Here is a 17246-nt window from a genome sequence, read left to right as displayed (position 1 = left end):
TCTCAAGGAGCTTCTTCCCTCAATTAAATGATTTCCTCTCTCCAATGAATCTCCAGCATTTCCTTCACCACTCTCAGTCTATGTATAGAAACATAAATGCAAACAAACTAACCAGCACAAAACACTCTCTTGAGTCTGATGTTTCCTTCCACTATTTCCCTTTCTCTTTGTTCCTTCTTGTTAGTTTCTCACCTACGTTTCTGGAAGAGAAGGATTCTCTCGCTGGTTCTCTTCTTTTATTTACTCCTCATCACACAGTGATGTGCTTTCTGCCCCCGTGTTATATTAAGCCCTTCTTGCCTTAGAGTGCACAGAAAACCCTTCACTACTTACTCAACTGCATTTTTAGCTTCCTTAATTTACTCCTTCTCCTGAAGTTGTTCTCTTTCTCAGGATGACACATTACTACTTCTACCTACTTTTGTCAAAGCTATGAGCTCTGTGAGACCCAAAGACTGGACTTAATTTGTTTCTTTCTCCCCAGCATGTGAGATAGCTCCTTGACTATCCACAGTCATCACTCAGTGAAAGTTCACACCATGAACACATGAATGACCTTCCTGGAATCATACGGAAACATACCATGAGCTCAATATAATTAAATGTAACATTTATTGTGCTCTAATCACACACCAGGCATAAAGGAGGAAAAGAGATTATTAATACACAGCCCTTGCCTTTCAGGAGTTGTTTATCACCAGTGATGGAGGTACAGAAATGGAGGATTGATGAAGGGATAGAGATTGAGGTGTGGGAGGGACAGAAAGAACAGCTAAGAGTGGAGAGGATAGAAGACAGAGGTAAGATAGATTAATGTCATATAGGCTAGGGTATATATTAGAATGCCAATAAAGTAAAATATGTATGTACTTAAAAAATCATTTAATCAAGTTTACAAAGGAGCAATATGTTTGAGTGTAGTCAAATAAATCATGACTCCACTCCTGGAGAAAAAAGTTTGTACAGTTTTCTGACGCACCTGCTTTTCAACAGAGAAACTAAATTGAGACCCAGGGGCACATCCCATAGAGAATTGTCCACTTCTCTGACAAGGTAAGTGGCCATATATAATCTGCAAGGGAAGACACTGGAATCCTATATATGTAAAAGTATTAAATAGCTCCTTAATATCCTATGGATATAAGGAAGAGAAGATATAAAAAGACAACACAACCCCTCAAATTTAAGAAACATGGATAATCAGTGCACATATTAAAAACCAAATCAGATGCTACTAAAATGCAAAATAAATCAAAATAAACAAACAAGAAACAAAAGTAAAGACACTCATAAAGGCAGACAACAGAGTGGTGGCCCTCAGTGGTGGAGGTCGAGGGAGTGAGCAGAATGGGTGAAGGTGATAAAACAAAATACAACTATATATATATAGCCCCAGTGACATAAAATACATCATGGCAACTATAACTAACAATAGTGCAATGCATATTTGAGAGTTGTATAAAGAACAGATCTTGAAATTTTTTAATCATAAGAAAAAATGTATGTTTGTGCCTGGTGATGGATATCTTCTGTCATCACTTCACAGTATATAGAAATATTGGATCACTATATTATACACTACAAACTAATATAATGTTATGTCACCTATACTTCAATAAAAAATAAAATGCACAGATAAATCATAGTATAAATAAAAACACACATAGAGAGAGAAAGAGAAAGAGAGAGCTGTGGGTTGTCAGTTATTAAATTATAGTTATGTAGTCATTCTAGTCTCTTTATATTAATAAAAGAAGTTACTCCTATGGTTAGCACACCCACTCATCTTGCAGATACTACCTTTAACATCTCCTTGGGTCTTTCATGCAGCCAAGTGCTTCTGATGAGAGACTTCTCCGTAAACAGCTTCCCCAAGATTTATATAGGATAGGTTTCTGGGAAATACCCCAAGGCAGAATTCTAGCAAGCTCTGCTTGAATTGTACCCCTATAGTCTCTCTGCTGTTCAGTGAGCTATAACTGGGTCCTTTTCAATAGGATCTGGATTTCAGCCCTACTGAGTGTCTCACTGGGCTTTGTACCTTTAGCACTAGGGTCAGTGGCTATTCCTTATACCTGTTATTCCGAATTATTTTGAGTTTTATCAATTCCTTTCCTTCCAATTGTCATTACTCCAATCTCCAGGATAGTTAGATTATTCTTTTTTTAATAATGTAGGAATACTGCTATTTATTCAGCCATTGATTAAGCCGATTGAATTGGACATGAACTCCACAGTTAGATTATTCTTAATAAGTTTTTTGTTCAAGTGACTAAATGTCCTTCTAGCAATAAGCATTACCTTATTTTCAGATTGCTAAGTATTCTCTATCAGTGACTCATTACAAGGCTAAGGCAGGAAAAATATCAAAAGAAATTTGATATTTTGGAGTTTTCTATAATGTGTGGCAACTCTGATGTGGTTTCAGAAAGTAAGAAGTAATTAGAAATAAAATTATAATTAAAAAAACCCAAAAGATGAGATCATGTTAAAAGGACACAGGAACTACCTAAAAGAATCCCCAAGTCCCAAACTTAAAGCAATTTGAACAATTTGAACAAATAATATGAATGGTTTATAATTTAAAATAATATACCCAAACATGAATCTAGACTGCTAGGATGAATAATTGAATAAATGGAGAAGAAAGAATAAATCTTTCTATGGAAAAGTTCCAAATAATATGTGGATATTTCCCCATGAGTAGTTCTGCCATTCACTCTTGAGGGTAGGCTAGACTTGTGATATGTTCCCAAAGAATAGAGTAGGTGAAGGGGCTAGGGTGTGTGGAGAGATCTAGAAGACAGTTTGCATCATCCAGTGATAAAAACCAAGGGAAGGCTTCATCAAGAATGTTACATGAATATCAAGATACCCATGACATAATACAAGAGAAGGCTTTTTCATCTTGGTAGTATTCCCCTCAAAACCCCAACCCTATTCTAATTGTTAGAAAAATAGGAGACAGTGTCCAGAGAAATTGTACAAGGGTTGAAGCACATTTGCCTGACATCCAGCCAACACAGTTCAATTTCTGACACAACATATGGTCTCCTGAGTCCTGCTAGAAGGGATTCCTGGACCAGAACCAGGAATAAGCCCTTAGCATAGCCAGCGGTGGTCTCAAAACCAAACAAACAAACAATAGTAGCATACAAATACAGACTGAGGCTGTATTCAATAATATATTCACTGGAAGTCTTTGAGATGGTCAAGATTATGAAAAATTATAAAAAACTGTTATAGGCCAGAGGACATGAGGCAGACATGCCAATGAAACACACGTGGTAGTCTGGCCTAGATGCTGGAACAGAAAAAGGACAGTAATGGAAAAATGGAGAACTAAATAAAGTCTAGAGCTTATTTAATAGTGATGTACTGACATCAGATTCTCACTTTTGAGAAACTAATGGTGATTTATGGTGTAAAAAATGGGGAAAAACTAGATGCTGGTAAATGTCAACCTTCTACTCTCTTAAAATTTTCTGTAAATCAAAATTTGTTCCAAAACCAAAAGTTCATTCGGGGGAAAAAATACTGTGGGTTTTGCTCCCTAATTGGTCTCTGACTAATACAAGAAAATAGTCTAATTATCAAAGCAATCGTTTTATGACTCTAACGTACATCATTAAATATCTGCCTAACAATAACCAGAGAGGAGGAGACATAGAAATAAAATCCATGTAAATGAGGCATTTTTAACTCTGCTACTTAGTAGATTACTAGAGCATGCATTTTTTCAAGAATTATCTATCCAAGAGTAATTAAATTATATGCTTCCTAATGAATGATAGGGAAACTGTCATAGATAAAGTCCAGTACTACAACTCCAAACAGCATTTTCTTGTGAGCTTAAAGGGTATCAGAAATGTTTCTCTCAGCACATCTTTCAGATATTTTCTCACACTTACTAATGTTTTGTTAATTACAAAGTCAAAACATGAGTCGAAGAGTATAAAATAAAATTAATCTTAAAATTAACTTTCAGGATTGGAAGAACCTATATTATTAGAGTCCTAGAGGCTTCATTAAAAAAATCAGTGAACGCCAAACCCAAGCAATAGTTTATTTTCTAAGAGGCCTAAATCAGTTATAGAGAGTCTGAAACACATGTTCGCTTTTGTTTTCTTGCACAAACACTCTTTAGTCTGATCTCAGTTTAAGGAAGGCTAAAGCACTTGCAAGGCAAACTATGCAGACAACTAAAACTTATTCCAGAGCAGATTTGTCTTAGAATTAGTGAAAAATCTCAGTTTTCAAATAAAGAATACATCCACTCTTCTTTTGCCCTCTAGTTCAGAGAATAATGTTTTTCTTCAAAATGTGTAGGCAAAATTGACTTTTAAGCTCGAAAAGTTCATGAAAGCAACATTGCATTTGAGGTCAGTTGGCCAGAAACATGGAAATGAGCCAAAACCCACATCCCAAACATTTTGCCTTCATGGCATGTGAATAAAATACCCACTTTCCTCCTGATCTTCAATAGAAGCAAAACAAAACCCTGCAAGACAGTTATCCATTGGAATTAGAAACTTCACACACACACACACACACACACACACACACACACACACACACACACACACTGTCTCTGTCTCTCTGTCTCTGTCTCTGTCTCTCTCTCTCTCTTTCTCCCTGCTTAATAAAAGGGCTCTTTCACAGAATGTTCTGCACACAGACAACACAAGACTCCCCCTGGAGATGCTGTTTCAGGGAGAGCCAAGAGATCACAAGTCTAAAACAAGAAACTCTAAAGCAGATAAAAAGTAAATCTCTCCAATTTCAAATGTAAGCAAGTAAAACTTCTTTAAACCAGAGCTTTTAAACAGCTTGAAGTCCTTTCAGAATAGTTTCAGAAAATTATTTGATACAATGAGGACCAATTTGTGTTGTCATGGGAGACTGCTAATTTTTAAAACTATTATTTGCTTTTTTTCTGAACGAAACATTTTGTGCATTACAATTTAGTTGCACTTCAATTCCTTCTAACATATTTTCAAGGCTAAAGAAGTATAAAGGATCAGGAAGTGTACACAGTTACATGCCTAGCAACAAGTTAATGAGAAAACTAAGTTCTAACTGTGAAATTTAGAAAAGCAACTGTTTTTATTTTGGTGTCATCCCATCACTTAATCCTCATTATGATAAACGTGGTATTTTAAGTGCAAAATATTTATATTATAGGATATTACCATTTTAGAATTATAATTTTAATATAACAGGTACACATTTTTATGATTTAATTTTGGTATAAATGTCCATACATTTTCACTTGTTACTAATATTTTTTCCCCAAAGTTATTTGAGCAAGTGTTCATTTTTACAACTCAAAATTGAGAGATAAATAAATATGCTAAGCATTGAAAACTTCCAATTTTAGTTGGCTAAATTGAACAGGTGAATTTTAAATCACCAAAACACTATCTTAGATAAACTAACACGTTAAAACAGAACTTAGACTGTGACAATTCTTTATCACAATTTTCAGGCTAAAGGAAAGAGTTTTAGAGCCTGGCAAGCTACCGAGAGTATCCTGCCCAAAAGGCAGAGCCTGGCAAGCTCCCCGTGGCGTGTTCAATATGCCAAAAACAGTAACAACAAATCTCACAATGAAGACGTTACTGGTGCTCACTCGAGCAAATAGATGAACAATGGGAGGACAGTGCTACAGTGCTACTCTAGAAAATGCATTAATATTCACTAATATCAGTAGCAAATTATTGAAATTTCCTTTCCAAGTACCTTTCTTATACATAATTAACAAGAGTTCTATATAAGATATATATACAGATGTACCAGAAACAGCATGAAGGTATTGATTTGGAATCTACACCATGTTATGAGATGAAGGGGGAAATCCAGTGTTAGGGCAAATTGAAGACAGGCCGCACAGCAAAGCATCCGGAGACAGACAACAGCAGGTGAAAACTTACCACTGGAGCAGTTGGTCCCACCCCAGCCAGGCTCACACTGACAGGTGTTTGGAGCAATGCAGCGACCATGGACACATTTATCAGCACAGTGGGCTGTCAGAAAAAAAATCAATCAAATAAGGAAAGTTGGCATAAGAAAAAGAAAAACACCCAACAACACAGCTGTTTCACATCCCAGTCTCAAGTATCACTCAAAAACAACATGCATGCTTGATAATTTTATTCAATCCAATCAGTCCTCTCACAGTCTACTGTGTAAGCAAACAAGTCCTCTTCTTATTTTTATATCTCCAAATGAATTCCTTCATTTTCCCTTTTAATTCAACTTCATGCTAAATTAGAAAAGAAATTTCAAGGAAAATCGCCTAATCCACTTAAAACATTACCATTGACTACCAAATATAACCTCTTTGTTTGAGAGGCACTGATGTGGATGCAGAAACTAAACCACAGAGTAAAATATCCCAACTCCACAACAAGGGAGCAGAGAGAAATGCCTTTTACAAGACAGCTTCGCCGGAAATCATAGCTGAATTTCTTTGTGAACGTATTGATCAAAACTTAATAACGTTTTAAGTTTATTTAAGTTTTAAGGGCTGCTTGGAAAAAATTTTAATCCCATAGATCTGGGAAATGATAAATATCTATTTCTCTTTCATCATGAATATTTTAGGTGTGATCTGACCCTGTCACTGTCACTGTCAACATGGGTAGAATGGGAAACCTAATGATTTCCAAAGCAAAGTTTAGTGGGATGATGGAGAGAACATAAAAATATGCTGTACTAAACATTTATCATACCCTTCAATCTTAGTGCCACATACATTGGCTGAACAGTCTTTAAAATTGTTTTGGAAAGATAAGAGGACTTGACAATAAAAAAACAGGATGTTAAGACTTTATTCTGACAATTATCTGGGAATAAGCTAATCAAAGACAAAAATTTGTTATACCATCAGGTAGCAGTCACCACAAAAGACTAAGACCTAAACTTTCAAGAAGTACTCTTCCTGTTACTAGAATAATTCTTTAGTATTCAGGTAATTTGGTGAGAGATACCAGTCCAGGTGAGCCTGGAAATTTGACCCAGTTTACAGATTTTGCCATAACTGATAAAAAAAGGTGCTTAGAACCTTAACATATTTGATCCAGACAATTACACATCAAATTATAATTAAAAGCAAAACCTGCCAGTAACACATGCACATTTTGGCCCTACAATATGTTGAGCACATTGTGAATCTCCTCTTGTTTCTGTGCATGTGTTTGAAATGTAGCTATGTCATTCATTTGTAAAGTCATAGTTCTGTACTGTTCTTTTTTTAAATTTAGATATGCACAAATAAACAAGAAGCTATCATCACTGGGGTGTATGCAATGTTCAATGAAATGCTACAGAAGGCTCGTGTCTAAGCTCACAGCACAGGTTCTAGATGATGCATCATAATGTGTTATAGGGCAATGTGTACACATGATTCTCCCAACAGACAGAGAGTGCTAATATGCATGGGAATGTGTAAGTAAAAGAGAGCTTTGTCTCACTTATGTACTGATGACATCTATGTATGCAAATTTTTCTTGGTAATCTGCCTTCAGTGCTACTTTGCCACTTTCTACTCTATCAGGATATTAATAACCATGGAAAACTTTTGTTGTCTATTTCAAATTAAGAAATAAAATGTTCTTTGCCTTTGTTATAAAATAAAGTTTTATAATACACTTAATAAAAAAAAACAAAAATTGTGTTGGGCGTTGATGAAAAGAAATCCAGGCTTATATCCAGGCTACACATCCAGGCTTTTGTTTGAAGCAATCTTGTTCTCACAAATAAGCTTGTTACCAAAATAGTGGCATAAGGGTAACTTATTAGGTAAACTTATAAATAAAAATTTAAGGTTTTTGTTTGTTTGTTTTTTGGTGAAATCTAGGGATGCTCAAGGGTTACTCCTGGCTCTGCACTTAGGAAATACTCCTGGCAGTGCTCAGGGGACAACATGGGATGCTGGTAATCAAACCTAGGTCAGCTACATGCAAGGCAAGCACGGTTCTATCTCTCAGCCACAGACACATGGTTTTAATATAATGGGCATCCACATAAGATTATTTGACAAAATAATTCATTCCAACATTTGAAAAATTTGAAATCTCTGGCTTGCCAGGAGACAGAATTGGGTAAGACCAAATGAGGCTTTAGAGATGGCCATGGAGGATTAGATGTGCAACTGGTTCTCTCTTTTGTTTCCATCTCCTTTCATCTTTTCACGTAGCACACTTTTTGTGATTTTCTTTGGTGGTGGTGGGGTATGCCTACACTGAGCATCACTTAGGGCTTACTCCTGACTCTGAGCTCAGGGACTACTGCTGGCTATGCTCAGGGGACCAAATGAGTTCTTGGCATGGAATCCACATCCTCAGGATGGAAGGCAAGTGCACTATTGCTGTAATATTGATCCAGCCCCTGTACCTTTCTTTTAGTCTTCTTAACCACTCATGTCTTGCTTCCTACAAATTGCCACTTTGAACACTGCAAAATTGACACCATGCCACCAGCTGAACTCCATTGTCTCCAGATAGAGCCTCAGTCAGAAATTAACTTGCTGAAAAGTCAGGTATGTGGATCTTTGTGACTGAAATCTCCAGTGTTTTCAGAGTCAGAATTGTCTACATCCTTTAATCTCCCTGTACTTCCAGAAGCCCTGGCTGTCACACCCAGGAACCAACTTAGTGCCATGTAAGCTCATCTGCTGGCCTTGCTCCAGAGACTGATAAATCTCGAAAGAGATCAACTAAGCACCCAAAATCTTTCAGACACTGCTCATGACAGATATCTGGGACACTCGAAGGGAAACAGGCCTGTCCAGGGACCACTCAAACAGAACCCCAGCAGCCACTCACTGCCATACTGTAAAATCACCACCATGCCTCTGGTGGGTCCACTGAGCCTCACGCAGATATTAACCTCTGAAAATTCAAACATGTGGGTCTTTGTGACTGAAATCTTCAGGTTTTTTTGCAGCTGGGATGGGCTACCTCTCCTCACCTCTGTATTTCCAGAAGCCCTGGAAATCATGTCCAAAACCTAAAGGCACTGCCACGTTAAAAATTTAACTCCAGCTTTACCACCCAGTTAAAATTTTTGGACTTTCTGGAGCAACATATCCAAACTCTATAACACTGATAATCCAGTAGTAGCACATGGGATAGGAGGTAACACAGAAAACAATCAATCTTGACTAACCAAACATAACACACTTAACCTGTAACGACATTTTAGTAATCTCCACAAGGACTTAATGTCTCTATGGTGAGACACAACAATTTAAACTAATTTTCTTCTAAGGAAATATTTTTGATTGTTCTGTTAGCAATTTATTGATAACAAGCAATATAAAATAAATTATTTTGGGTTTACTATGGGGGAAGGCTCGAGGGATGATTGGAAAAATTCAATACAATGGTAGAGGGAAAGTGATAATTGTGGTGGGATTGGTTTTGGAATATTGAATGTCTATAACAAATCATTATAAACAACTTTGGAAATCCCAGTGTTTATACAAAAAGGAGGGGGGAAAATGTATATAAATTGGCCTTACTTATTTCAAGTAAAGTCCAAAATGCTTTAGCACAGAATTTCTTTTGAAGTTTTTTTTTTGCTTTTGAAGTTTAATGAAAGGCAAGGCATGATTATTACATAATGAGATCCAAATATAAAACAAAACAATGCAAAATACTTGAAAAAACAAACAAATTGCCTCCTTACATATATAGTCACCCCTAGAGGATGCAGACTAATCTTTGTTTTGGCTGTTGTTGTGTTGAATTTTATTCCCAGAGTTATCCCAAATCCCAAAAAATTTTTTAATTAGTTTTTTTAGTCCCAAATAATTTTTACTTCTACTCACCCATCTGAAATGATTGGGAGGAAAGATAATACTGAACAATCATATTTAGCACCTTTCCTTTATTGGCAAGATATCTTGACTAAAATGTTGTAGAAAATACTAAATAAGTTAAATATGTCTCCCTGGAGGTTAAGAATCAGTTTCATATGCTCGTATTTCAATTGATTTTGTCATTTTGTTGCTCTTATTGTTTAAGCATATATAATAATTTTCAATGTGCAATACTGAAGACTTGCTTTATAATGCTTTAAGATTGATGAAGAAAAATTACACAAAGACTTTCATATTTGAGTATTGATGGTGTAAGGCTTTGTGTTCTATAAAACAAATTCCAGGAGTCCAATTATAATAGATAGAGGAAAAAAAATCTTTTGATGGTAATTTTAAAATACAGATTCTTTTAACAGAGACCCTGAACTAACATTTTACCAAAGTCTGAAGCAAAATGTGAAATGGGTCATAGACATTAAACAAATTTGCCTGTTAGTTAATTAGGAATTGGAAGAGAGAATCTGCTTTCCTAATGATTTTTTTCTTAATTAAAGTTAAGACCTATAGAATCACCTCTGAAGCCTAAAGACAAATAAACAGCTAGATAAATAATGGGAATCATTTCTGGGAATGCATTCCTAAAAGGGAAGAAGACTTCATGACTTTGGGATTAACTCTTCACACAGCCTTGGACTCTGTCATATAAATGCCATCTCTTCTCCATGCCCTTACCCCCACCAACCCTGGACTCTCCACATCTAACAATAGCTTTTATAAAGTTCCTGCCAGACCAACAGGGGCAAAAAGATGAACAGAGAAAAGAATGTATAAGCCACAGAATTCATTATGTCTCCTGACATTTTCACCCACCAAACGGAAGGAATTCTATTGCAAAGAGATGCTCATCAGGAGATAAGCCCCGTTAGATTTCTCTTCAGCCTTACCTTTTCTCTTTCAGCTTTGGGGCCACCTTCTCTAGAGCTGGGCTTCTATGTCTAACAAATTTCATCTAAGAAATCAGGGTAGGTTCAAGACAGGCTTGGGTAGCATCAGGGCAATAAACTGGCAGAGCTTCAGAGGCCATGCAGTTCAGGGAACTGAACTCAGGGACTTTTGCATGCCAGGAATGTGTTCCAACCCTTTGAGCTAGCTGGTTTCTCCTTTTTTATTTTTAATACAGTAATTAAAAATAGAAAAATTCTAGAAAAGTTAATTTTTGTTTATATATTGGCATTAGGGCCATACCTGGCTCTGCTCATGGCTTACATGTGTGCTCAGGGATTACTCCTGGTGGATCTCAGGGGACCATACATGGTCCTGGGGATGGAACCCAGCTTGGCTGCACCCAGTGCAAATGACTTACACACTGTACTATATTTCTAGCCCCATAATTAATTTTTATCCTGAAAAAGAAATATAATTTATTTTTCATATCTCTGTATGAAACTTACTGAATATTATCAAGGATTTTCAGAATCTTTGTAAAGGAGCTGATAAAAATGAAATATTTGGATCCAGACTAAGTAAACTGATGCAAACACATCAAATTCCAAGGGACAGCCAATGGCACATCTTTTCCCTTGAGAACTGGCAGATAAGAGTTACTGAGAGAAGAAAATCACATCTTTGAAATGAAAGCTGTGGACGGCCTGTCTGCCTGATGGACAGGTGAGGACTGACATGATGGCCCTGGAATCTTTTCTAATTAGGCTTTTGTTTCAGCCTCAGTTCCTAAATCCATTTAAATCCCATTGCCAGGGCCACAGACTTCATTCCTTTTACTTATAAATACTTGGCTTCAATACTGACAGTCACTCGATATACTGAAGAGTTTTCTCTTACCACATACATTTCCTTCTGGATTTACACCTAGGGTGTGGTTAAAGGGTGAAACTAAAAGCGAACAGACTAAAGATTTCTCCACAAACCAATTATATCTCTAAACATCTATCTACTGTTGTAAAGGAGACAAGATGCCCAACTTAGTTAAAACAACTAAAAAGATGTTTCTAGGATCACAGTATCTCTGGAAGATAACTATCCAGCAGACATACAAACTTTCATGCTAAACTGTCTTTCCTCAGAAGTTCTTTTTATTCTGTTATTATTTATGCTGGATTGCTATAAAGAATGCTCAAAGAGTTAAAGGTGGCTCATTTATTTTTTTACAGAAATAAACTGATATCAGGAAAAGTGAATGACTTCCCCATTATTTGTAGCTAGTGTTAAACTAAGTAATTAGGATTAAACCCTGGTGTCCAATACTTGCTGGGAAGTAGGATTAAACCCTGGTATCCAATACTTGCCAGCGATAGCACAGAGGGTAGGGCATTTGCCTTGCATGCGACTGACCCGGGTTCGATTCCTCCATCCCTCTCGGAGAGCCTGGCAAGCTACTGAGAGTATGCTGCCCGAAAGGCAGAGCGTGGCAAGCTCCCAATGGCGTATTTGATGTGCCAAAAACAGTAACAACAAATCTCACAATGGAGATGTTATTGGTGCCTGCTTGAGCAAATCCATGAACAATGGGTGGACAGTGCTACAGTGCTATCCAACACTCAGTGAACCAAAACTTCAGATGCTTTTAGGTGGTGAATGGGTGATTGAAAGGATGATAGAGAATTCAGAGGAAAAGTATCAGAGTGCAAGAGGGTATGGTGCCACCAGCAGGTCAATCTGTACCTGTGAGGTGAGTACATCAGCAGCCTGATGGCAACGTTAGACTTTCAGATACCCCCAAAATTGCTGCTGTGCCTTTGGCCAGACCCCAAAAACTTGGGGCAAAGTTTACCAAGAAAGTAAACGGCCAAAAGTTAGGTATGTAGGAGACACACCCACAAACCACCTCCGGCTCAGCTATATAAGTGGAAGCATGGCCTCTCTGGTTCCTGATCGAACTGCTTAATGGCCATGATCCCACAGTCTCAGAAATGAATCTCAGAATCCAGCGGCTTTTGGCAGAAATGTGTCCTGTTCCTGCAGTAGGTTACTGGCACTGGGCCACTCCAGGTGGGAATAGGTTTCGTGCCTTGGCCTGTTCCCCCTGGTGGTCTGGTGACCGCCATTCTCCAGAGGCCACTGGACAGTCAGGTTTGGGCCTGCAATGGCAGACACATGGGGCCTCACCACATGGGGGTGGAGCCGACTCTTTCTCCCCATCCCAACGAGACCCCGAGTCGCCGCCTACAAATGGCCTCTCTGGCTCCTGATCAAGCTGATTAATAGCCATGATACCGCAGACTCAGAAACAAGTCTTGAAACTCAGCGGCTTTTGGCAGAAATGCATCTGGACTGCATGCAAAGTGGCCGCTGGCTCAGAGCTTATTGGAAAGCCAGATATGAGCTGGCGGTGACGGGGCAACTGCAGTCTCATGGGAAGGGGGAGCGGTACTGGCTCGTCCTTCACGCCCTACTGAGGTCACGAGTTGCCCCCCACAAGCAGCTCTCTGGCATGGCCATGGCTCCAGAGGCAAAAGGACTTAATCCAGAGCCCAGAAGCTTGCGGTAGAAAAGTGAATGGACCATATGTTAAACTACGGCTCCATGCCTCCCCAGGAGGGAAAGGGTGTAGCTCCCTTCCGCCTTCTCTCCCCCTGGCAGCAAGGTGGCCACCCCCTCAGAGCATATTGGAAAGCCAGGTATGAGCCGGCAGTGATGGGTTAACTGCAGTCTCATGGGAAGGGGGACGGTACTGGCTCGTCCTTCACGCCCTACCGAGGTCATGAGTTTCCCCTCACAAGACACAAGCCATGGTTCCAGAGGCAAAAGGGCTTAGTCCAGAGTCCAGCAGCTTGCAAAAGAAAAGTGAATAGATCATGCATTTAACTACAGCTCCATGCCTCCCCAGGAGGGAAAGGGTGTTGCTCCCTTCCTCCTTTTTCCCCCCTGGCAGCAAGGTGGCAGCTGCCTCAGAGCTTATAGGAAAGGCAGGTACGAGCTGACGGTCATGGGGCAACTGCAGTCTCATGGGAAGGGGGGTGGTACTGACACATCCTTCACGCGCTACCAAGGTCACGAGTTACCCCCCCCCCCCCCCGAGCGGCTCTCTGGCACGGCCATAACACCAGACACACAGAAACCAATCTCATAATTATCTGACTCTTTGCAGAGATCGAAAATCGTGCCCACGTGACATTATATGATTTTCATAACCAGCTATAGAAAACAAAATATTTCACAATGCCTTTTCAGCAATTCTGATTGTTTGGGGGGAAATTCTAAACAATAATGGTGCATCTTTTGTCGAAATAATGAATGTAATCAATGTAGAGAAGAGTTAATTAGAAATTATCTGCCTCACAGGCATTTGGAGGGGTGGGGGGGTATACTGGGGTTCTTGGTGGTGAAAAATGAGTATTGATGAAGGGAAACGTATTTGATCATTGTATGACGGAGACTTAAACCTGAAAGCTTAGTAACTTTTCCCACAGTGTTTCAATAAATTAAAAAAAAAAGTGCCAGAGTGCAGGGCATCTGCTTACAAACATATGGTCATGAGTTCAAATGTTAGCTGTCCCACAATCCTGTTAGTTCTGTTTGAGCTTGGCACTCTGTTACCTGTGATTCACTGGCACTGCAATTTCCAACTGTACCTTAGCCAGATATTTCTAAATACCCCTCCCAAACAGTGGTGGAAAACACAACTAAAAATATGAAAAGATGTTCAAGTGCCATGGCCAGGAAGTATTGCCTTTAGTGAGCCTTTGTGTAAACACTGCAGTGCCTCCAGTGAGCACCACAGCCATAACTGCGTGTTTCAACTAAGATATGGCTCCTGGCAATTGAAAAAATACAATCCTGAGTGAGTACCCCGAGCCAGAGAACAACTAATGCAACTTGATGTGTGATCACCAAAAAGCATCACAGTACAAACCCTGTTTATCACAATAAAAACAGCAGCAACATTGAAGGAAAGGAGAAAGAAAATGAAAAAATATATATATTATATACTCTTATATGTAATATACATATATATCAGTTTGGGGGCCATCCCCAGCAATGTTCAGGGACTACTCGTGGCTCTGTACTCAGAAATTACTCCTGGAGATGCTCAAGGGACCATATGGGATGCTGGGTATCAAATCTGGATTGGCTGTGTGAAAGACAGCCCTTCCCACTCTTGGGCTTCCAACACCACATTCTTGTTTAAGGCCAATTATATGCTACATATCTACAAAATCTAATTGTTACTATGATGTTCAGTAAGTACAGACAACTATCCTTTTATTTTGATATTTCCAATCATATTACAGCCTACCTATTGTACTTATTTATTAAATGGAAGAGAATTCTTTTTCCCTTCAAGTTTAGTATTTGTTGCTGTAGGCACCAGTGTGACTACAAAAATACTAGACTGTATATTCTTAAGTCAACAGAAGAAATCAGACAACAGCCCTTCAAGCCCAATAAAAAAAAACAGCAAAATGAAGAAGCAATAGTAGAGGCCTGAGAAAATTAATGTGAGACTATAGTCAATGATTCCATTTATAGGAAATATCTAAGCAGGTAAATGTACAGAGACAAAAAAATTGGTGTCTGTTTATGGCTCAAGGACTCTAAAGGTAAAGGTAGGGTAAAAATGGGCCAGGATGTTGTTAGGTGATGTAAATATTCTTATATTGTGTGGTGATTAAGTAAATTCCAAACTTTGAATTGTAGACTTCAAATGGTTTAATCATATATGTTGATTATAACTCACTAAAGTTGTCATGAAAAGTATTGTTGGAACTGCAGGAAAGGAGTGATTACAACTGGGATAGATCAAGGAAAGTCTCACCTGAGAGAACATCTGAACTGAGGATGTGTAAAACTTGGTAATCAAATTTCAGGAAGGAGTGGTCAAATCAGCTGCCTTACAGTCCATTCTCCTTTCATCCCTAAAAGTATATAAGCACTGTTTTCACACACACACACACACACACACACACAGACACACACACACACACACACTTATGGGAGAGGCATTTGCCCATAGATACTAGTAGTCCATATATGTAAATTGAAAAAAAAAAAACAGTCTCAGAGAGTAAGAGAACAATGAGAGCCCAAGGGTTTGCGTTAACTAAATGTTATGGGGAAAATCTCTAGTAAAATCTCTTTTCTTCATTCCTAATAGGGATTTATGAATCATACAAACAAGTTCAAAAACTTGCTACAAATATATTAATACCTGGAAAACACTGTTATTTGTACACTTGGTATTCTTATTAGGAAGATCCTATTTTCACAAGAAATGACAATGTGAACAGCAATAAACTAGATTTCTCAGTGCTCTTTCTAGATGGAATTGTCTATACAAAACGTAGCTTAGGTGAACAAAATTTTTATTGTGCTCTTTTTCTTTTCTGATGCAGGCAATATGGAATGAATCTATAAATACCATCAGACAACTTTGAGGGAAGGGCCCAGAAACACATAGAAGACTTTACTCTGAATTTCTCACAAGGATGAATTGTATACTATACACTCTCCATTTCCAGACTTCCCTTTCTAGAAAGCTAATGAGGGACTGGTTGATAGCACAGGAGTTAAGGCACATGGATTGTGTTTATCACACCTAATTTGATGCCTGACACTACATGGTTCTCAAAAAAAACATGGGGTGTAGGTCTAGAGGTGCCCAAGAATCGCTGGATGGCCAGAATAATCTGGGCCCATTACAGGGTCCATGCATTAAATGGCTGGTCCTGTTGAACAAGAATCATAGGTGGAACATCCACATCTCCTGGCACCATTTGAGGACCCCTCTCCAAATATGACACTCGCGCGTGTGTGTGTGCGCACGTGCACACACACAAGTGTGCATGTATAATTTTGTTGTAACTAAACATAGCTAATAGAATGCCCCATTGGTGAGATCTTTTGGATGATTCTTAAATAAAACAAATATAATATAAACATCCACAATAGCAGAAAATTATTATCTAAAAAAATTATTGAAAAAGCACTTAATCTCCAACATCCACTCATAGCAAAAATTTATCTGCAAACAAGGTACAAAATGTTTCCCAAATATTAAACATTAAATATTTAATGGAAAATATTAAAATCTTACTATAAGCATTATATTCAATAATGAAGGAATGAATGCCTCCTTCTCCCTAAAAATTGGGATTATCACAAAGGTGCCTACATTTATAATTTTTACTTAGCATTGAATTTAAAGTTCTAGCAAGAGTAATAGGCAAGAAAAAGTAATAAAAGTTATCAGATTGGCAAGGATGAGGTGAAACTTCCTTTATTTATATATTATATATGTGTTCATGCATATATGTATTTGATACCATCTATCAATAAAAGTTTCTGAAACTAATTAAAGAATTTTTTAAAAAAACTTTTATTAGTGAATCGCTGTGAGGTACAGTTACAGACTCACAAACTTTCGTGCTTGCGTTTCAGTAAAACAAAGGTCTAGTACCCA

The 17246-nt window shown here is 38.1% G+C and overlaps 1 protein-coding gene across 2 annotated transcripts in view; it reads right to left on the bottom strand.

Annotated features, from left to right (window-relative positions):
- The window catches only part of MEGF10 (multiple EGF like domains 10), a 184808-nt gene that overhangs the window by 93504 nt on the left and 74058 nt on the right, over positions 1–17246 (bottom strand). For both annotated transcript variants that reach the window (XM_056124440.1, XM_056124441.1), the window contains exon 5: positions 5934–6026. In XM_056124440.1, coding sequence (XP_055980415.1) covers positions 5934–6026 — 93 coding nt within the window. The remainder of the gene's footprint in view (positions 1–5933; positions 6027–17246) is intronic.

Source organism: Sorex fumeus, unplaced genomic scaffold, assembly GCF_029834395.1.
Source record: "Sorex fumeus unplaced genomic scaffold, SorFum_2.1 ptg000051l, whole genome shotgun sequence".
Taxonomy (NCBI): domain Eukaryota; kingdom Metazoa; phylum Chordata; class Mammalia; order Eulipotyphla; family Soricidae; genus Sorex; species Sorex fumeus.
This window is presented reverse-complemented; position numbering and strand designations above follow the sequence as displayed.